The following is a 20,934-nucleotide window of genomic DNA, read 5'->3' on the forward strand; positions in this document are numbered from 1 at the left end:
ATTTCAACCATCACCCACTCCACTTCAATCCGTGCGAATGAAAATATACAGTCGAAAAAAGGTAGCGACAATGATGGAAAACGAAGGAGCAAGCAATCGGACGAACTGGATTTGAAATAACACACGAGAAACCACTGTAGGAGGAGAAAAAAACAGGAAGAAAGGAAAAAAAAAACGAACGCATGTATATTAAAAGACTAATTAGAAATAAGTGCAACAACGGTGCAATTAGCCGTTACAATAATTATGGCGCTTTTTCTGCGTTGTTGATTTCAGATATAAAACCTTATCAGATATGGACGCCGTAGATCGGAATCAGCAGTTGTTGAAATACATTTCTGCATAAATCATGGTGGCTAAGCAGCCCTGGGAACGGTTGGATTATGAAAAAAAAAAAATACAGAATATTTGAAATTGCATTGTTTGTCTGAAAATGTAATCATCACAGGCCGACAATGTTACTACCGATGATGGCGCTTTTCCTTCTCTGCAAAATAAAGCCACACGCACACACAAAAAAAACGACAGTAGTGAAGCAAAGCGAGAAACTGAAAGAAGGCAGCATAGAAGATAACGAGCGGCAAAGAAAAAACAAAGGAGGAAGAAGAAAACAAAAGTAAACGAAGACGTCCGAAACTTCGGCACCACGACCTTATCTACAGACACACGCACACACAAGCCGAGTCGTTGGTTAAATGATTGAAGGACGAATGAAAGGGAACTTGCCGAAGAGTGACTTGATCCGCACTTCAATGCGACGTTTAGTTTACACATTGAATGAATCTCGCAGTTAAGTTTCAAAACCACTCACCCGTCCCGTTTTCCTCCCCAAAAAAAGATTGAGCACAACGTGACCGCGAAGACGATAACACAACTGAGACGTGCATGATGTTAACGGGGCGGAGGCAATACCAACCAATAAAACAGGAAATGTTTCGTTTATCGTGAAATCAATCGCTCTGACGAAATGCCCAGTCATGAGGACTAAACAACCAATATCCTCTGGTAGCCGTGTAAACTTTCTTATCCGTAAGAGACAACAAAGATGGTCCCCAATGTTGCAAGAGTTTCTTTTTTTCTTCCCGTAGGCGAGTCCATCATCTTTTAGTAGGTGGGCGGAGGGAAAGATAAAACAACAAACACGATGAACAATTGATCTGCTTTCAGAGAATTCCGTTGGTAAAATACTGAAAGCCGTCGTAGAGTCGCGTGGTGAGCGAATGCATGGAAGCTTCGACCATATGGTCAACCTTGAGCTGGAGTTCTTCCTCCGTCAACCCTAAGTGGAATCGGCTCTTGAGGGCCGACACGGTTGCAGCTCCGGCCTTGAAACAAGGCAACTGCGACCCCGAACGCATAATTTCCACCAACGAAATGATTTTGTCCGAGTGTTTACGTGCCGCTACCAAGCCTTGTAGCATGAGAATTTTAAAGTATTCAAACATGTCGGATCCCTGGCCACCCATCACATCCACAAACTCTTGCGTCAACTTGAAAGGCGAATTTTCAAATCCCAAGTTCTTAGGTGATGTCGATAGCATAAAGCCAAAGTCGATGTGAATAACGTGGCCTTCATTGTCTAACAAAATATTGCCATTGTGTCGATCTTTGACCTGGACGAGGTAACAAACCAAACTGTATGCTGCCAAGCTTTCCACAAAGTGTCTTTGAGCTGTCAAAAACGCCTCGGAGTTTGTTGGACCGTGTTCCCGTAAGAGATACTCTAACAGTGACATACGGCTGTGTTTTTTGATCTGATGCAGCGAAACGGTATTGATTATGGGCTCGATCATTCCGGAATCATTGGATAACACCAAAATCCTGGGTGAAAAGAAAAGACAACGGGACATGAGTATCTATTTTTAAGTAAGATTATTAAGCGGATGAGATGGTACCGATAAGGTCTAAGCCAAAGAGGGACTCGTTCCGTTTCCCATATCCGATGCAATTGAAGTAGAATCTGGTAAGCCAAAAGTTCTTGTCGCAAATCATCGCCACACTTGACGATGGCTGGTAAAAGCTTCCAGTTGCTGTGATGGCCGTACGGAGATGACTCTCGAATTCGTGCCACTTTTTCCTCCCACGGTTCCTGCAAACATTTTGAAATTTATTTCAACTGTCAAAGACAATTTTCGGAGAATTTGTCATTACCTTAAGGGCGGCCGCCGAAGGATCTTCCGGATCACGTTGGAAAGATTTAGTGGGAGCGTTGAGACTGTCGGTCAATCTTCGTCGAATGTCGGATGCTTGGATGAAGATTGGTTCTCTTTCTCGAGAATCACTAGAATCTTGGCTCATCTGAGACAAAGTATCTCCTCGATCCTGTGCGTAATAAAAAACAAAACAATCAAATAGATTGATAAGAAAGATGATTAAAAAGCTGGAAAACCTTGTGAGACAATCTGAGATGGAGATATTGGTCCGAGATTTCGTCGTCTTCTTGTGACCAGGCATCGCTAAGGTCGTCGTAAATCTGGAAAGCGGCGACGGGGATTCCCGTAATCGACTCTATTGCGTTGCAAAGGAAATAGGTTAGCATGGCAAAATAACCATGAAACAAAACGGGGAAGAGAAAAACCTTTAATTGACGGAACGAGACTGCCGTGGCCAATCGAGTCGGCCAAATTGTGGTGAAGAGGGTGATGATCGAGAAGGTTCTCCTCAGAGCGAGTGTGCCTTAAAGAAGCAGCTGCCGTTGCACTGATTTTGGCCGGAATGGAGCAAGTTTGCGTCTGTTCTACTAAGAGAACCTCCACATAGAGCAGATAAGGAGCTTTGTCTTTAGAATTCAGGACGACTGCCGATTCTGGTGGGATGCGCACCACTAAATGAGGCGCATCGGCGTGAATGGGCAGCCAGACGCGAGCCGGTAGGTTGAGATTCAGCGTCCGTAGCTCCGCCACTAATCGACTAGTCTTCTCCTCTTTGCTTTGTTGAGCTCCAAGCCGCTTGCCAATATTAATCAGTGCTGTGGGCGGCAAACAAACCAAAAAACACACCAATAGTAATCAAACTCACACACGCATTGAGCACAATGAGTATTACCTTTAATAAATTCGAGCTGTGGAAGGAGACGTGGAGCGAGACAAACGCAGGTTGTTTTACGAGCAAATTCAGCACTTTGGGCATCGAAGCAAGTGCATCCATTATCAAAGGCACGACCCGATTGCAAATCACCGATGCAGTTTTTAGTGCTACCACTTGACGGTGTTCGACGATGGCCCAGTTTCATCATCACGGTCGCGTCACTGCGGGAACGCTGGTGTGTTTTCTTGGCCAGCTATCAAAACATAATGATTACAACACACATTTTGAAGAAGAAAAAAAGGGAAACTTACTTGAAGCGGTAAGTTTGTCACGTTCTCCTTTTCAAATGAATGTAGATGTGCAGCCTTGGTCGAGAGTGGGGCAATTTTGACCGTAAGATGAGCTTTACTGGTCCTAGCCGGTTTGGCAGTCGATGCTACGGGGACGGGACGTAGTTCTTCAGACAAAATCAGATTTTTGAGCTTGGTTCCATGCGACTTTTTCTGAGTAGGCAACGAGGCATCCGACGAATACGCATCCAGCAGCCAAGCGCACTGAAGCGAGAAATCAACCGATTCACGACACCGATGAACCTGTGCAAATAAACAAATGACTCATTAAAACAACTAGAAATACGAAAATATTCAAGGCAAAAAAGAAAAAAAAACATTCGAGATACCAAATAGGGATGGACGACTTCGGCCACATCATGCATGTGGATGTACATGTTGACGAGTTGCTGTAGATAAAAATCCACATCACGCGGTGGATAGCTAAAGATGCGATTGCCGATATACGTCTGAACTCCCGACTCTTTCGAGTTAAAAAGATACATGACGGCATACGACATATCAAACAGCTTGGACTCGAACCAACGTAGTAATAAAGATTGTTTCCCTCCTGCGCCATCTTCGCTCGTCTTAGTGGCTACAGCAGACGACCTGCAGGAAGAAAGAAAAAGAGGTTAGACCCCCACACATACACACACAGAAAAGTGTGACACATACTTTGAATGATCTGCATTTGTTTCGTCTTCTGAAACACGCGATGCATCTGCTTCCAGATGGGAAGTAGCCGGTGTTTCGGGTGAGAATTCCATTTCGTCAGACTCGAGGCTTTTAGACTCGTCAAACTGCATCATGGCGTCATCGTCCTCGAGGTAGTCAGCGCTGCGAGTCAGGCGCAGTTTTTCACCACCACTGGCCGAGCAGCAAATACCAGAATCATCCGAGCCGAGACTTGATTGATCGAAATTAGGCGATGAGCTGGCGGTCGTGATCGGAACTTGGGCAATGAGCACACTCGTCCGCAATTCAGTCAAACGAGCGGTCAGCACGGGGCTGGAGGAAGCAGAATCCGGCAAACGACCCGATTGAACAACCGGCTCAGCTCTACCACAAACGCTGCCAAATTTTTCCCTTTCAGAATTGGAACAAACAATAGATGATGAATTGGAAAACCAGTAACGACAAAGAAGGACTAGTTACCTTCGCGTGTCTTTAAAGCGGAACAGATTACTGCACGGATCGAGAGATAACGACAGAGATGGTTTCAGTGGTGGATGCCCGTGATGAGGAAGACCGGCTTGATCGACAGATCCGTGATGGGGATGATGATGAAGGCCGTCTCCTGTGGCGGCCGAGACAGGTCCGTCAGACTCGGATTCCGGAATCTTTTGTAACACAGAGTCTAAACTCCGATTTCTCTGATGTCTCGATCCGCTACAGCATTGCAATTCATTTGTTTTTATTAGAAAAATATATTTTATGTTTTCGACATTCATGACACTTACTTGTGTGGCTGAATGGTGGCAGACAATGGAGGAAGGATGATGCCCATTGAGCGAAAGTCCAAACTCAAATTTCGTTGGTGGCCAAACTTCGGTGTGGAAATGGGACTCTGCGAAGGAGTGTGGAGATGAACAGCAGGTAAAGGTGCAGCCTGTCGTGTCGTGGCTTCCAATCGAGGACGCACTGCTTCAATCACGCCAATCGTCTCCATGGCAGCAGCGGAGTTACTAGGCGAATGGAAACAAGACTTGGGATCATGACAAGAATCAACAAAACTTTTCTTAATCGAGAACGTTGATCACATGATTCATTTACAGTTCAAAACTTTGCCCAAATGACCAAACAAGTTATACACAGGACTTAATTATTATTTTTTTAGAATCCTACCAACAAGTTTTCGTCGTTCTCGGGCCGAAAACAAAATAGGCATCGTATACAATCACTGAATCAGTTTCATCCATTGACGTATACGCCCCTCGAATTTTCTTGTTTTCCAATTCCTCGTATATAGTTTTCTTTAACGACCCTCTACAAGACACCACAAGGGCATTAAATTCACGTCACGTTGCCATAACATGAGCGTAGCTGTTACACTGAACATTCCTCCGACGCTATCGATCGCCTTCCAGGGAGGAAAAAAGAAAACAAATGGACACCCCCTGCCGACGAAGTTTGGAAAAGGCAAAAAAAAAAAAATACGATGCCAAGACCTGGCGGCACATAGTTCAAACAAGGGTGGAATGCCAAAACCATCGATTAGTCTATCACAAGACGGCCGTCAACCAACTGCTGTCAGGCCTTTCCTACCGAAAGGAGGAAGGTCGTTCCGGTTGCACTATCCGTTCTTCATACTATGCGACCTTCACCTATAAATCTATCGCAAAATAAAAATAACATGGTCCGTCTCATGGAGGTGCTGAAGGACGATTCCACTCGACGCAGACGTTTATGCCAGACCGATACGTTTTCCAGACATGCCCCGACCCCACCCCTTTTCCCCAAACGAGAAAAAAGCAAAACAAAGTAAATAAATGGGAAAATCAAAACTAAAATTGGTTTAAAATGCTATTTTGGAACACGCGTGGTGATGAACGACATTGACCATCTGTTTTCTTCCCTTTTTTTTAAAGACGGAAGCTGGTGAAAATTTAAATCAAAGGGAACGAGGAATTATGTTTTGCGATTGGCCAACATTCAGCGAAATTGGAACACCCTGGCGTGCTAAACAAAAACGCAATAAAAAATGGATTGGCTTCTTTTCATTTTGTTTTACTGCAATACGTCGCATATCGAGGACGACGAAAATGCATTTTTTTTCCTACTGAATAAACAAAATGATGAACGAGCCCGGAAATACCAGAAAGACCAAAAAAAAAAATAATAGCGTGTGGGAACAAGTCTTTCTTTTCAACTAAAAAAAAACAATTTTGAAGTTTGCCGCAACATTGTAAAGATAGGCACAAGTGAATAAGCCTCGAATGGAGCCAATCAGTTTTTTTTTTTCATTTCCCATTGAAATTCTGAAACTTCTTCCGGAAATGGTACCATTTTCTCACAGATGCTACGTCAAATCTTTTCAATGTTTCTCAATCAACAGCTGACAACATGTTGAGCATCCACAACATTAACTGATTTCCAACGCATATCGCTTTCATCGTAAACGGAGCACGCGACAAAGTTGGGATTTGCACAAAAAATACGACGATGGTAATCGGACCGTGAGAAACTTTCATAGTACAATATCCATTGCCAATCTTATTCGAAATTTTCAAGCCAGAGGGCTGACTTGAAACTAGACCATGAAAAAAAAGAAAGCTTAAATTGCTGGACATTTTGTTTCAAATGGAACAAACGAAAAAAAAAGAGAAAAAAACAACAGCTGACGATTCGACATTATCTGTTTCTCGATGACCCCCCAACGTCAGCGTCGAAAAAATTGGGTGCCAACTTTCTAGCAGCGCAAAAATATCGAAATCCCCAATTGGCTTTGGCAGATGGGCCGTGAGAACGGAAATCGGGGTCTACCGTAAAAACGGAATTGTACCGTTAAACAAAACACAAAAAAAAACGATCGCAGCGACAACGTCCTACGTACTGGTATTTGAACAGTCCTCATTGACCCACAGTCCCTAATCGAATTAGTTTGCCCAGTAAAAAGGTAAACCCGCATTTGTCGTAGTAGCCGAGATAAACAAAAAAAAAGGAAACAATCCAATGGCCAGGGGGTGCGGGTTTATTTTCAACTGTGTTTCAGTTGGTATAGCAACTGGTAAACAATTTGCCACCAAAAGTCCAGGAGGGAGAGATAATTCGCTCCATCCGGCGGAATTGTCAGCGAGGGGGGGATAGGAGCATGATAGATAACAAACTCACTAACAGGGGGTCGACGATGGTTGTCACGACTTGGCCGGATGTTGTTTGATTTATTTCCTTTAAACATCAAATTATAGAAATAAAGTATCATCATCTCACAGGAAATGAAACAAGAAAAAAAAAGCAAATGGTGAGAACAAAACAATCCGTTGCGATATTCAAAGGCCGTGTTGGAAATCGTTCCGCAGGTTACCTTGGACATAAACCTTGAATAAATTGCGAATGGCTTCTCTCTGAATAAGGTGGGAGGAAAACATTGTTTCCGAAGAAGGTGCATCATCGTTAAAAAATAAATTTCACGTATTCCACGACGCACAAAAATGTTTGGGAACTCATCGGAAATGCAGCAAGCCTAGACCTAAATTCCACCTGCGACGAGGTTACATCGTGGTTTGTTTTTTTGTTTTTTTGTCGGCAGTCAAAACAAGGCCATATCGATATGCAAAACGAAGACATTTCATTCATTCTTGTACGCCCTTGAAAAAAAATATGTCTACATGCCCCTAGAATAGAAGGGGCTAGTGTAGTACGATTTAGGGGGCCTTCAAGGTCTTTGACATCATTCCAATCTCCAACAAACATGTGTTTACTCTTAGTGGCTTTACGCATTCAAGCAAAATGCATCGCGTTTGGGAAAGAATTAAAAGAAAATGGCGTCAATACCTTTGTTGATATCACAGCTGGATCGTTGTTGCTTGTCTACTCGTTGAGCATGAGTTCGCCATTACCTAGCAGCCATGACGTTAACATCTGTCACTTTAGATTTGATTTGCATTCGTGACAGGCATTACGACGAAGACTTAAATTGCGAAAAAAAAAAAACGAGTCGCTCCTTAGGCAATTGTTGTGTACAGTCCCAACAACCGGCTCAAAAAGCTAGCAACCCCACCCTTTGGAAGAACAAATCGATACTCGAGGGTTGCTGGCAGACACACGCACACAGTTGGCAAGTTTTGTGATCAAAGGTTGGAGTACACACACTCCCAAATGGCAAATGCAAAATACCTTAAAAGACACACACTTGCACAGACACTATTTTGCTCAGGGGGGAGTAAATACGCCTTCGCCAAGCCATGAAATAACACTTCTTTTTTTTTTCTCTTTTTTTTTGAGTTTGCTAGCTCCAAGGGGGGAAAGCCGACATGAACAAGACGTACACAATACAACCAGGAAAAAAAAAGGAAAAAGCCGTTGCAGAAATCACTAAGACAGGGAGAGGGAAAATGCTGAAAGTTGATTGAAATTCCAATCAAACCACGCTGAAGAGAAAAAAAAATACACAGACACAATGACAGGCGCCCCCAACTAGCGTTGAGTTAGTTCGGCTAGAGACTGACGGTAGAAAGCAGAACGGCCGTGGAAGTCGAGGCTGAAAAAAACCCGAGAGGGTGGAGCACTTAGTTCCCTCTTTCGCCGCTAGAGGCGAAGAAAAACAACATGGCGATAGCCACACACAACTCATAAATAATGCTTTGAAACACATTCCAGCATGTCAGCGTTCGCTCCGTCACGATTATTTTTTGAATTTAACAAATACAACGGCTATTACTAATGGACCAGCAAACACGAAATTAAATTTTTTGCAATTCTTGTTTCGACAACCTGCGAGGACGGTTTAGATTTTTTGGGGTTATTGTGAAAAGAAGTCGTGAATGCATGAATCACGACAACATAACGTGACGTCATTTTACAAATGGAAAAGTCACAACCACCTTTGCGAAAATATTGCTCAATCATTGCAAATTTAGCTATTGCTCGACAGAATGGCGCAAATTCTGCCTCCGCGAAATGACGTAAGGCTTTCTTATACAGATTAGGGCGGAGTTTTCCTCCCACGTCCATAAAATTTATCTTGCTGATTCAACAACTCTTGCCCACCCAGCCCCGATGCATTCAAATTTTTGCTTCAGATTGACAGGATTTCTCATTAGCCCAGGCGAAAAAAAAAGGAAGAGATGCCATCATAGGGCGCGAGTGAAACAAGAATGACAGAGGATGCCAGCATACCGTCATCTTTCCACTAATTTGAGAAAAGAATTTTATCAAAGGAAAACAGTAGACAAGCCGCTGTTTCTTTTTTCTTCGTAAGATTCATTTCAAAGTCTTTTAACAAAAATGAAGAGAATGGATTCTCACACCCACCGATGACTCACCCACTCTGCATTCCAGAGGGGAGGGCACAAAAAACAATCGCTCGTAGAAATCTAGACCAAGGTTTTCCTGGTGACCACACTCAAAATACTAACGAACTGGTCAACAACCGACATTTTTTTGTTCTCTCTCTCTCTCGCTTTACATAAGAAGAATGGGCAAGGCATCAATTAAAGTCAAACAAGAATTGGGCTATGGGTATCGACTCGGAACGCGGCAAACCGCCTATAAACTCGGCGCCCGCCCATTATCTGAAACACTCTCACTTAGCATTCTTTCTCCAAACTATTTTTGGACCGTCCAGCCTATAACAGCATCCGGCTGTGAGTCCCAAAAGACCTTCATAAAACACGCATGGGAAGATGCAGTGTTAGTGGAAAATCAAGGAGAAACAAGAGGAAAATGTAGAGCTCAACTCTTAAGAGACTCAAGATTCGTTTCATGGAACTTCGAAGGCCGGGCAAAGTAGATTGAGAGGGGGGGGAGGGGCGGAGGGTCTGAGAGAACGAATACGACAAAACTCGTTGACCTATTCGATACTCTAGGGCTTTCGATACACGGAAACAGAAGGGGCGCGGCCAGACCAATAAAAACTGTCATCGATACACTGGCGTCAGAAACTGAAAAATCGTGAAAGAAAACGAAATTCGTCTCGCTTTCCATTTTGGCAAAGCATCAGTTAACTAGCGCCCAAGCCAAACCAGCATTATTGTTTGGCTTTTGTTTGTTGGTTTTTCTCCTTCCCAGTCATACTGATTAAGACATGACCATTACTGTATGCTCCTTTAAAAACGTAATGATGAACGTGCTTGCAAAACAATATCGACCACCGCAGTAGTTGGGAGAGAGTCAATCAACAAAAAAAAAAAAAAAAAAAAAAAAGAGACGAAGAGAAACAAGGCAAGTAATGTGAGGTGGGCTAAAATACAAAACCCAGCGGCGGAACTTTCTAATTGAAGGCTTGGAAAAGTGGAAGGCAACGGCGGTGCACGTGCACTAGAATTTCGTATTCGCTCTACCAAAAGAAAGAACTCGGGATGTTTCGTTTCTTTTTACTCTTTCTTCCAAATCTGATCGATGATGTTGTCATCATTGCCAACAGACTATCTGGCATATGGCGAACTTCCTCGAGGATTCTGGATACTCTTGGATCGTGGCCTTGTTTCGGAGTACAGCATAATTAGATTACAATCCCTCTCATACTGATACAGCAGTATGAGCTGACCAAAATGCTACTGTCGCTAGGCGCCTTAACAATTCTACTACAAGGAATGCATTAAAATGTACTTACACTGGAAACTGGATGGGATTGATTGGATGAAAGCCATTGTTCCCCAAGGATGGCAACAATCAAATAAATGGTTTACTTCTTCTTTTACAGGGTTCTGTTTCACAATTTTTTGGGTTTCAATCGTGACCACTAAGAATCTTGCTCTAAACAGTCTTAGCTCTCTGACAAAAAGAAAACACGGGACGCCATCTAGCGGCGAAATATCGAGTGAGCTGTGCTGTCGTCTGCTCAAGTGTTTTGTTTCTTCGCATGCCACATGTTCAAGAAATAAGAAAGTAAACTGTTTCTCAAAAACCCCACAGTTTATTGTTTGAATCCTGTCCAGTATTTCAAACGACAACGTCAAAGCCTGTTTTTGATGAATCAAAAATTCAAATAGTTTCCGTGCAACGCTTAGTTATTCGACTGTGTATTATTTTGGACCAAAGTTGTAAAGAAGCCTTTAAAAATGTTACGACACAGCTTATGTTTCAAGCACGTAAAGTTTTTGCTTGGATACACTAGAATTAGAAATGAAGTGCATTGTGCAGGAAAATGGGCCCAGGCTTCTGAGATGCAACAGAATAACGCGCCTGTTATTTCTTTCCAGAAACCACAATCCCATGTTTTGTATAATGAATTACACTTAATCTCTTCAGAAGAAATTGACAATCCATTAGTTGTGGATTCCAGTTTTGAAGGTGTCACACCCATTGTTTCTCCAAGTTTTAACTTAGCATCCCTTGTTAATAAGTCAGAGCTTCTCCAGCTTATGGTTAAACTTGGTGTCTCAATTTATCAGTGGGAAAGGAAGGCAGATGTCCATTCCTGGATTATGGCATTAGATTTCAAAAAGGATGTTCAACCCATTATTCAGTTTTTGGTAGACCAGGGTGTTGCATCACACAGTTTGGGGCATTTCTTCACAAAAAATCCGTACATCTTAAAATCAAGCATTGGAGACCTGGAAATCCGGACCAACTATTTGCACTCAAAAAAATTTAGCTCTGAAATGATCTCTAGAATTTTATCAAGAAACCCACATTGGCTCCTGTTCAGGTAAAACATTTTCTATACTACATACAATTTATTAGATAAATCCAAGTTGTATATTACCTTAGTCCTGAAAGAATAGACAACAGGCTGGGGTTTGTACAACAAACTTTTAATTTAACTGGAGATGAAGTAAGAGCAGTGGCAACAAAAGAATCTCGGCTCATCACCTGCAGTCTTCAGGGTATCAAGGTAACTTTTTTTTTTCGTTCAAAGCAAAGGAAAGTCATTAAGCAGTCGTCAAATCTTTCCAGTTAATGAACTTTGGATTCAAAGAAGAAATGGGATTTGAGGCTAATCAAATCAAAGAACTGCTACTTGCAAAACCAAAATTGTGGTTAATGAGTATGTTTATGATCTCAGTTCGATATGCGGAAATAATTCAAAGGTTCCATTACCTTTAGACAAATCAATGCTGGTGGACCGGTTCGATTATCTCCACAACACGATGAAGATGGACCACGAGTCCGTGTTGAGATTTCCCGCGGCGTTAACATGCCGAGGATTCCGCATCAAGCAGCGCCATGAATTTCTGTGTCATTTGAACCGTGCTCAATACGATCCTAAATTACCTAGGTACGTGAGCCTACTACAAATAATAAGTGATTCGGACGCGCACTTTGCTGTTAATATAGCGAGAAGTTCTATCCAAGATTTTAATGATTTTTGTAAAACTATGTAATGTAATACAATATTACGAAATATCGGTGTGCTTTAAACAGTTGGCTGACTAGTACGATTTTATTTTAAATTCATTGAAGCAATAGAAAGGAATGTAAAAACGGCAATATTTGTCGGGATAACACACTTTATTCACGTAGCTTTTCCAAGTTGCAGTTTTTGTTGCAAAATTTTTGATGATCGGTAAAGCAGCGAATCAATTATTCCAGCCACAGTGAACACCCCTCCAATAATTGTACATACGTCCGTGGCGAAATGGCCAATCGATCTACATTTTTAGATGCAAATTAATTGTAAATCCGTATCCCATAACAATGAAATAATGTATAGGTAAGTAAATACCTTTTACTTTCTTTGTACGAAATTTGCAGAGGGCTCATTTCGTAAGTAAAAAACACGCCGGGGACTCCGTTTTCACCCCCATACGACGAAACAACCTGGAATTCAGAACGTTTACAAAACTAGCTTTATTTCTCTATTTTTTGCTAACGCGTTAACCTTTTGGTGGCGGGTAACTGAATACTGGTTCGTGTGAAATTCTTCTCCATCGAGTTTCACGTACCAAGTATACAAAACATAATTTAACAATTAGTAGTGGAAACATACTGGAGAAAGGTACGTCGAAATTCGAAAGTGTACATACGTTGGCACAACTTTGATGTAATATTGAAACATCATGGCTCCTACAGAACAAAGCAGATTCAGATGTTAAAAATTTGAAAGCAAGAACAGGAAAGAACAAACTCGCAACGGTGTACGGGACGTGAAGCAGACGAGCATTTCAAGACACTGTCGCGTTGCACGTCGAGTCGCATAACGTACACACATTAAACCTCTTCCCTCTCGAAAAAAAAAACCTTTTTAAATTTCTTGTCCATCATAACTAAATCAAAGATCACCACGAAATGCCTATGCCAGCTGGAGGTGGTTATCAACAAGGTCAACAGCAAAGCTGTTTTGACAAAATGAAAGTTGGTTTTATTATGGGCTTCAGCATTGGCATGGCTACTGGAGCTTTATTTGGTGGTTTTGGAGCTTTAAGGTAAGCTTGCGATATTGTTGTTTTTAAGTTCGTACGAACCCAGAATTTGTTTTGCATCATTCCATCGTTATTGAAATCATTTTTCAATAAATTATGCAATTATTTTACAGACAAGGAATGAGAGGAAGAGAGCTGATCAATACAGTTGGCAAGATTATGGTCCAAGGTGGTGGAACTTTTGGCACATTTATGGCTATTGGAACTGGAATAAGATGCTGAAATTCTAACACTCTGCAAAAATATTCTAGTGGCTTTAGAACAACCAATACATTTGTAATGAAATTGAGATTATTAAATGTTTCACCTGATCACTGGAGAACCATATTTTTAGTTTATAAACTTACCTTTATCTGCAGCTGTGAGGAAACCATCAAGAGGATTGGCTTTCCCCAATAGGGAAGATCCAAATGATAGTGAATTAATGTGATGTGTTACATTAAAATCTTCAGATGAATAAGGCTGCACATCATGTACTGTAAAATTTCAAAACATACTACATTATTAAGTTTACTTTTTCAATATACATTGTTGAAATGTTTACCATGAACATGATTGATAGCAAAACTTTTTCCAGGAGCAATATGAAATGAACCACTGACTCTGTTGACTTCTAGATATCCATAAATTTGGCAGCCCTCTTTAAAAACGGAGTCATCCCTAGTCAAATTTTTCTCGTTTCGGCATTGCTCGAACTCGTCCGGCCGAAAAGCCCAATTCTTAGAAAATATTCAAATCTTGTTAGTTAGGCACACCAAATTGAATTACTTCACATATACTTTTTGCCTGTAGGCCTCTCGAACTTCAGCACATGTATCACAACATCCTTCTTTTGCTCCATAACAGCTATTACAGGGTTTTAAGGCGGTATCCTCTGTGGTTGTGTGTGTTTGGTTATGACTTTTATTAATAGATTCTAATTCAGCAGCTTGTAATGCCTCTCCTGACAAACTGAGTCGTTGTTTGAAAATATTGTGCTCAACTCCAAGCTGCTGTTCACCAGATGAATCTACGGCGTCCACACTCAAATCTAACCATAAAATTTCGAAGCTTAGTTTTTGTTTACTATTTTTTTGACATTTTTAATGTGAAAAGCATTTAAAAATACTTACATGAACAAGAAATTTTAGGAAATGTCACATCAAAATTTATCTTCATGTTTGGAATCCGTGTAGTATCCACATACAATTGTTCTAAAACACTAACTGATAGAAAGTCTTGAAACTCGATGACAAATAGGAAAACCTTGGAATTCAATAGGAATTTAGATGGATCATTGTTATGTAACATTAAAATTGTCATAAAGGAAGAAGTACCATAATCAAACTGCTGAAAACAGTAACTGTAAGAGAAAAAAAATTTTAAGCAAAGATTTTTTAAAATCCAATAAACAGCAAACAACCATTATTTTACAACGCAATGACTAATTGTTATAAAATCGGTTTCTAACTGAATTTATTGAAATGTCATGTGAGGTAAATGATAATAATAATAAATTGCATACCGATAGCTCCAGTTGCTGTTTTTATTGTAAAATCTTCTAGTGTTTTTGGATAAGCATCAATTGTTTTGAATGCACTTCCCAGATTCTTCATCATCTTCTATGTTGTTCAAGAAATTTCTCACTAAAACAAGAGGACCACAATTGCAGTTTTGGAACTTTGTTTGAAAACTTCTCGATTGGCACTAGACAACCAATACAAACTCCAACTGTTGACGGACTATGTTCTGATCTCGCTGTCGTCGTCTAGATAGTACCATCTAGCAGTGAAAATGGGACCTATCTGATCTAGTCGTTCAATTTTCTACCCCCGGCCTACCCATGGGTTGAGCCCCGTTCTAGCAATGGGTTCAGCGCCGTTCTACCAATGGGTTCAGCCCCGTATAATATATCTGTACTGCAGGCTGGTCGCGAGGCAATATGTACTACTTAGTACATAATCGCGCCTACAGTTTTCTTTATGGGGAAAGTGTGTGTGGCCGCCCTTAGGGCTTTGTTTGGTTGCTTTGATGGTTAAACCGTCAAAGTTAAACCAGTTAAAGAAAAATGCGTGTAGCGCATGTCTTAATTTTTTCAAAGCGAATTATATAAATTCGGTTTATATAAATTTATATTTACAATACTATGATAATATTGATAATGTATATAAATACTACATTATTATAAATACACATATATACAGTATATTACTATATATTATACATTTATACATACGTACAATTATATTTATATATTTTACATACATACAATTATAATATATATATTACTATTATATATATCAAATATATGTACAATAGTTATGATAATTGAAATAAACGAATATAAGAGAAACAATTTTTTAATTATTTGTCAGCAAAATTAATTATGATATTCGCTGATTTAACATATAAGTAACATAAATATAAACATAAATCGATAGCCATTGGTAAGGGCTATCCATTTTTCGGTAATTGTAATCAACATTTTCAAATAGAAAAAATTTTAAACGCAAAATGTGTTTTTGTTGTTTTTCGATCTAAGGTTCTAATGGACGCAACCGATAAAATAAAAAAATTGATGTTACACTTAAACTTTTTCTTTCTGAAAATTTAACATAAGTTTCATAGAATTAGATAGCTCTTGATAAGAGCTATCGATTGATGCAAAATTTGTCAATTTTAACTGTTTATTTTCCTTGTAAATAATTATTAAAGGATTTCATAATTTTAGAAGGGGGAGGGGGTGTGTGAAAAAGACGAAACTTTGCATTGATTGTTTGATGCTTAACTTTCGTCAAAACAGGAAATCATTGTAATATTTTTGTTGCTGGTGATTCCAGGAACAAGTTGTTATAAACAATTAATTTTAAGATGCTATATTTAACCCCAAAAACTACGTTTGAAAAAGTGGTTTTTGATAAACCATTATGGCGGCCATTTTTTTACCGCGCCAAGTTCAAATTTTAAAAAGTGTAAAAAAGTGTAAAAAATTTGAATTATAAGCACATATTTACATTTTGTTTGTGTCTAAAAAATTTTAATATTCTGTCTTAGATATAAAATCTTAAAAACTAATTAAGATAAATTAAACTAATTTATTTCATGAGTTCTCATTTAATTTACAATTTTAGGTGTCTTTTTCCACAATTCCGCGTGGAAAACTACGTTTTATCGCGACTTCCACGTGGAAAAACTCCAAGCAGACAATATAAAAAAACAAACAATTGACTAACGCCCAGCGCGCTTCTGATCTACCCCATAAGAAAAAGTGCATCTGCAACTATGTACTACTTAGTACATATGTAGTGAGACCATGTTGCTGTACTGTATATATGTATTTTCAGGCTGGTCGCGAGGCAATATGTACTACTTAGTACATAATCGCGCCTACAGTTTTCTTTATGGGGAAAGTGTGTGTTGTCGCCTCTAGGGCTTTGATTTGGTTGCTTTAATGGTTAAACCGTTAAAGTTAAACTAGTTAAACAAAAATGCGTGTAGCGCATGTCTTAATTTTTTTCGAAGCGAATAACATGAATTAGGTTTATATAAATTTATATTTACAATATTATGATAATGTACATAAATACTACAATATAATAAATACACATATATACAGTATATTACAAATTATACATATATATTTATACATACGTACAATTATATTTATATATTTATACATACAATTATAATATATATATTACTATTATATGTATGTACAATAGTTATAGTAATTGAAATAAAGGAATATAAGAGAAACAATTTTTTAATTATTTGTCAGCAAAATTAATTATGATATTCGCTGATTTAATACATAAATAATATAAATATAATATAAATCGATAGCCCTTGGTAAGGGCTATCCATTTTTAGGTAATTGTAATCAATATTTTCAAATCGAAAAAATTTTAAGCGCAAAATGTGTTTTTGTTGTTTTTCGATCTAAGGTTCTAATGGACGCAACCGATAAAAATAAAAAAATAGATGTTACACTTAAACTCTTTCCTTTTCTGAAAATTTAACATAAATTTCATAGAATTAGATAGCTCTTGATAAGAGCTATCGATTGATGCAAAATTTGTCAATTTTAACTGTTTAGTTTCTTCATAAATAATTATTAAAGAATTTCATGATTTTAGAAAGGGGAGGGGGTGTGTGAAAAAGACGAAACTTTGCATTGATTGTTTGATGCTTAATCTTCGTCAAAACAGGAAACCATTATAATATTTTTGTTCCTGGTGATTCCAGGAACAAGTTATTCTAAACGTTTACTTTTAAGCTGCTATATTTAACCCCAAAAATTACGTTTGAAAAAGTTGTTTTTGATAAACCATTATGGCGGCCATTTTTTTACCGCGCCAAGTTCAAATTTTAAAAAGTGTAAATAAGTGTAAAAATATTTAATTATAAGTACATATTTACATTTTGTTTGTGTCTAGAAAATTTCAACATTCCGTCTTGTATTAAAAATTAAGTAAGATAATTTAAACAAATTTATTTCATGGGTTCTCATTTAATTTACAATTTTAGGGTTCTTTTTCCACATATCCGCGTAGAAAACCACGTTTTATCGCGACTTCCGCGTGGAAAAACTCCAAGCAGACAATATTAAAAAAAAAAAAACAATTGACTAACGCCCTGCGCGTTTGTCATTTACCCCATAAGAAAAAGTGCATCTGCAACTATGTACTACTTAGTACATATGTACTGAGACCATGTTGTGTATTTTATAATTAAATCTAGATTGAATGAGGACTGGGTCACTGTGTGGATACGCTACCTACCGTTATCCTAAAAAACCTTGGCTTGCTTGACTTGTTGAACAACAATTGCCTATCCATTTGGATCGTTTAGAGACACAAACAAAAGCTTCTGATTGGTTACGCTTACTTTTGACTATTGTAATAAATGTCCAATCAACTATACAACTTAAAGGAAACTAAAACACTGATATCAATTTTCGTGGAAAATGTAAAAAGCAAACATTTCCAGGCAATATGAGATAATCATAGCAACAACAATAATCATGAAAGAACGCCAGACGCATAAGAAAGATTTAGGTTATTTTCACGTTTGCAGTTGGTTTGTCAGCTATCAAAACTTGTGTCATAATGCGGTACGGATTTCACAATTATTTCTTCGTTGTGCCGTACTTACTCATTATTGTGTACTCGCTGATGCGATAACTAAAGAACAGGGAAAAAATTTGGTGGTTTCGCTCATAGTCTACTAGGTAGACTGATGGGCCGCCTATGGGCGCTCCTGCCAGTGTTAGCTTCACGTGCCAAATTGCTTATCCTAACCCTGAAGGCCAGCTTAAGTTAAACCATGACTTTAACTCTGAGGGTCTTATGACTGAGGCTGGGATGATGATTACGGTTGTAGTCACCACGAGCCCCACTCCTGTATGAATTCTTCTCCCTTCATACACGATGTCTCCCCATCCAGGTATGGCTGCGATCATGAGCCATCGAGTTACCAGCAAGAGTTCCAAAACCGTTCTGTTCTGATCGCGCGATGAATTGTGAAGTAGTTGTTGAAGTATCTGGATTGAGGCATATCCATGATGAAGTTGAATATCTACGTAGTTCGATGAGATGAGATGTCCGAAGAGATGTTGAGCGATGTCCGTTGCGATGTTTGATGGCGTAATATGTAAGGATACAATGGCTGCATACGGGAAGGGGAAGGAGAAGGACATGGATGATGGAAGGAATAGCATGTAAGAATGCAGTTTGGAAATTGGAGGTGGCGGGAATCGAACATGGGGAAACTGATTGCAAGGAAATGGCAATAGCCACTGTGCCAGGACCGCACATCGCAACCAAAACTTTCTTCGCAGGTCATCTGTTCAAATACCTTCAGTATGGCCTCGGTAAATTCTTAAGCCTAGCGCCGTGCTATAGTGCGCGATTCCCATGCCAAATTACGAAGGTTCGAATTTTGTTGTTTGGAAACATTTTTAAAGCGGTTTTTTAATCATCATTTCGAAGTTGGTTAAGCGACAGAAATTTTATTTTTCGAAGCAACAGAAATACAATAAAAGAGCGCCATTTATTAAAATATTTAAAACTTCCTTCACAATGGTGGTAAAATAATAACACTACGAAGGCTCACTTATCCTGAAATTCAGGCTTACGCTTCTCGCCGAAACTTTGCAAACCCTCTTGCGTGTCGTAAAGCTGCAAATTGTTCATCATTACGCTCTCTCCCTCTCTATGTATTTACAAAACTTTAATGAGAACAACTACGACCATTTTAAAATTTTGTCACCTACTTGTAAGCCTCCATGATATTATTCATTTTGATCTGACGTTGCAGAAATTGCTTTCCCAAACGGATTACAGGTAAGCTCTTTTCGCGAATACTTTCAATTACTTTTTGCGTTTCACTTTCTACAACCATTTCAATTAGATTTTTAGTGACAAATCAATTGAAAAACAGGAAAAAACAGACATCAAAAGTGGTGTACCAACCTAATTGTTCGGCCTTGACAACTCTACTAACTAGACCAGCCTTCAAAGCTTCATCAGCTGATATAGGGAGTCCAGTATAAAGCATATATGAAGCTAATTTCATTGGGATGGATCTGGCAACAGCAACACCAGGTGTTGAGCAAAAGAGACCCAAATTGACACCCGGTGTGGAAAATGTGGAATGGCTGCTTGCTACTACAATGTCACACATGGCTACCAGTTGGCAACCTGCAGCTGCAGCTATTCCGTCAACCTTGAAAGATCTGCAAAACTATTAGTGCACTTTTGGTGTTATCAATTGGTTTTACCTTTGCCACAACGGGGACAGGACACTCAAGCAAGAGTTTCATTAGGCTAGTACACGTTGAAAAAACCAGACCATGATGAGTTTGAGGTATGTCTTTCGTCTACCACACGAAAATTCACTGTGAATGTTGTTTAAAAATATAGTGGTATAGTATCATAAGAATACCAACTCTTTCAAGTTGTGGCCAGCTGAGAAGACTTTTCCAGTAGAAGACAGTAACACACAACGGGAGTCTTTGGCTTCATTGACCATCTTGAAAGTTGTATGAAGTTCATTCAACATCTCAAGTGAAAGGGCATTCCTATTTGACGGGTTATGATAAAAGAGTATTAAACAGTAGCAGGTTAATAAATGCCTGTACTACATGATGCAAATATTAACCTTGTGCTAGGGGAGTCAAGTTGTACATTATAAACCCCATTTTGATTTGCGAACTTTATGAGCTTGAAAGGTTCCAGCTGGGTTGCGGCACTAGATGAGAAACCTTTTTTAAAAGAATGAAGGCCTTTGATTTGTGAAAATTTCCTATAAACTGTCATAGCCATCTTTGTTTATATTAAGCGGAAAAAGGTAAGACGAATTGTATGTGGTTGGGATGTCGGCTGATCCTCACTTCCCACCAAGTAAACCGTGCGGTACAATACGTGCCAAAGTTTTCCATGTTAAAATTCCTTCTTGTTTTCTAGGCAGAGTTTCTAAATTTTGCAACTCAGCATCCGGTACTGTTCTATCCTGAATGGTAATATTTTTGTCCAAATTATTTCAAAAAAATAGCTTTATTTTCTTCAAAG

General features: G+C 39.3%; 5 protein-coding genes across 7 annotated transcripts; 2 read left to right on the forward strand and 3 right to left on the reverse strand.

Moving 5' to 3' along the window:
• Window positions 1–170: 170 nt before the first annotated feature.
• On the reverse strand, window positions 171–10,799 carry LOC130697559 (phosphatidylinositol 4-kinase beta-like). Of its 2 annotated transcripts, none has more exons than XM_057520471.1 (12): window positions 10,633–10,799; window positions 4,820–5,044; window positions 4,515–4,748; window positions 4,035–4,445; window positions 3,707–3,968; window positions 3,339–3,620; window positions 3,046–3,280; window positions 2,579–2,968; window positions 2,390–2,508; window positions 2,152–2,322; window positions 1,896–2,089; window positions 171–1,821 (listed from the first exon to the last, which is right to left on the reverse strand). In XM_057520471.1, exons 2-12 carry the CDS (start codon window positions 5,026–5,028, stop codon window positions 1,164–1,166), a joined length of 3,165 nt encoding a protein of 1,054 aa, XP_057376454.1. In that variant the 5' UTR covers window positions 5,029–5,044; window positions 10,633–10,799; the 3' UTR covers window positions 171–1,163. The 2 variants fall into 2 exon arrangements, with proteins under 2 accessions (XP_057376454.1, XP_059353349.1); XM_059497366.1 differs by lacking the exon at window positions 10,633–10,799 and adding an exon at window positions 7,854–8,526.
• Window positions 10,800–10,889: 90 nt separating this feature from the next.
• On the forward strand, window positions 10,890–12,383 carry LOC130697780 (transcription termination factor 3, mitochondrial-like). Its single transcript, XM_057520582.2, has 4 exons — window positions 10,890–11,670; window positions 11,733–11,856; window positions 11,919–12,009; window positions 12,069–12,383. Exons 1-4 carry the CDS (start codon window positions 11,081–11,083, stop codon window positions 12,344–12,346), a joined length of 1,083 nt encoding a protein of 360 aa, XP_057376565.1. The 5' UTR covers window positions 10,890–11,080; the 3' UTR covers window positions 12,347–12,383.
• Window positions 12,384–12,454: 71 nt separating this feature from the next.
• LOC130697801 (endoplasmic reticulum-Golgi intermediate compartment protein 3-like) lies at window positions 12,455–15,090 on the reverse strand. Its single transcript, XM_059497377.1, has 10 exons — window positions 14,889–15,090; window positions 14,701–14,726; window positions 14,497–14,629; window positions 14,164–14,414; window positions 13,929–14,103; window positions 13,732–13,860; window positions 12,992–13,028; window positions 12,844–12,913; window positions 12,688–12,782; window positions 12,455–12,613 (listed from the first exon to the last, which is right to left on the reverse strand). The coding sequence occupies exons 1-10, from the start codon at window positions 14,980–14,982 to the stop codon at window positions 12,478–12,480; spliced, it is 1,146 nt and encodes a 381-aa protein (XP_059353360.1). The 5' UTR covers window positions 14,983–15,090; the 3' UTR covers window positions 12,455–12,477.
• On the forward strand, window positions 13,142–13,673 carry LOC130697919 (reactive oxygen species modulator 1-like). The gene is made up of 2 exons (XM_057520717.2): window positions 13,142–13,387; window positions 13,498–13,673. Exons 1-2 carry the CDS (start codon window positions 13,251–13,253, stop codon window positions 13,604–13,606), a joined length of 246 nt encoding a protein of 81 aa, XP_057376700.1. The 5' UTR covers window positions 13,142–13,250; the 3' UTR covers window positions 13,607–13,673.
• Window positions 15,091–19,415: 4,325 nt separating the features above from the next.
• On the reverse strand, window positions 19,416–20,785 carry LOC130697820 (enoyl-CoA hydratase domain-containing protein 3, mitochondrial-like). Of its 2 annotated transcripts, none has more exons than XM_057520620.2 (6): window positions 20,525–20,785; window positions 20,309–20,444; window positions 20,145–20,243; window positions 19,837–20,089; window positions 19,638–19,755; window positions 19,416–19,576 (listed from the first exon to the last, which is right to left on the reverse strand). In XM_057520620.2, the coding sequence occupies exons 1-6, from the start codon at window positions 20,686–20,688 to the stop codon at window positions 19,474–19,476; spliced, it is 873 nt and encodes a 290-aa protein (XP_057376603.1). In that variant the 5' UTR covers window positions 20,689–20,785; the 3' UTR covers window positions 19,416–19,473. The 2 variants fall into 2 exon arrangements, with proteins under 2 accessions (XP_057376603.1, XP_059353353.1); XM_059497370.1 differs by having other exon boundaries at window positions 19,459–19,572; window positions 19,634–19,755.
• Window positions 20,786–20,934: the final 149 nt, after the last annotated feature.

This window comes from Daphnia carinata, chromosome 10, assembly GCF_022539665.2.
Source record: "Daphnia carinata strain CSIRO-1 chromosome 10, CSIRO_AGI_Dcar_HiC_V3, whole genome shotgun sequence".
NCBI lineage: Eukaryota > Metazoa > Arthropoda > Branchiopoda > Diplostraca > Daphniidae > Daphnia > Daphnia carinata.

Excerpts from the sequence above, each read along its gene's own strand:
- LOC130697919 (XM_057520717.2), top strand. The coding sequence starts at position 13,251 with ATGCCTATGCCAGCTGGAGGTGGTTATCAACAAGGTCAACAGCAAAGC. Across the intron at positions 13,388-13,497 it reads GGTGGTTTTGGAGCTTTAAG|ACAAGGAATGAGAGGAAGAG; the intron begins GTAAGCTTGCGA and ends ATTATTTTACAG.
- LOC130697780 (XM_057520582.2), top strand. The coding sequence starts at position 11,081 with ATGTTACGACACAGCTTATGTTTCAAGCACGTAAAGTTTTTGCTTGGA. Across the intron at positions 11,671-11,732 it reads CCACATTGGCTCCTGTTCAG|TCCTGAAAGAATAGACAACA; the intron begins GTAAAACATTTT and ends ATATTACCTTAG. Across the intron at positions 12,010-12,068 it reads ACCAAAATTGTGGTTAATGA|ACAAATCAATGCTGGTGGAC; the intron begins GTATGTTTATGA and ends CATTACCTTTAG.
- LOC130697801 (XM_059497377.1), bottom strand. The coding sequence starts at position 14,982 with ATGATGAAGAATCTGGGAAGTGCATTCAAAACAATTGATGCTTATCCA. Across the intron at positions 12,914-12,991 it reads TATTACATCAAAGTTGTGCC|TACTTGGTACGTGAAACTCG; the intron begins AACGTATGTACA and ends TTATGTTTTGTA. Across the intron at positions 12,783-12,843 it reads CAGTTACCCGCCACCAAAAG|GTTGTTTCGTCGTATGGGGG; the intron begins GTTAACGCGTTA and ends TCTGAATTCCAG.
- LOC130697559 (XM_057520471.1), bottom strand. The coding sequence starts at position 5,028 with ATGGAGACGATTGGCGTGATTGAAGCAGTGCGTCCTCGATTGGAAGCC. Across the intron at positions 3,969-4,034 it reads ACAAATGCAGATCATTCAAA|GTCGTCTGCTGTAGCCACTA; the intron begins GTATGTGTCACA and ends TTCTTCCTGCAG. Across the intron at positions 2,323-2,389 it reads ATCTCAGATTGTCTCACAAG|GATCGAGGAGATACTTTGTC; the intron begins GTTTTCCAGCTT and ends TATTACGCACAG.
- LOC130697820 (XM_057520620.2), bottom strand. The coding sequence starts at position 20,688 with ATGGCTATGACAGTTTATAGGAAATTTTCACAAATCAAAGGCCTTCAT. Across the intron at positions 20,090-20,144 it reads CTGTCCCCGTTGTGGCAAAG|GTTGACGGAATAGCTGCAGC; the intron begins GTAAAACCAATT and ends AGATCTTTCAAG. Across the intron at positions 19,756-19,836 it reads TGTCAAGGCCGAACAATTAG|AAAGTGAAACGCAAAAAGTA; the intron begins GTTGGTACACCA and ends AAATGGTTGTAG.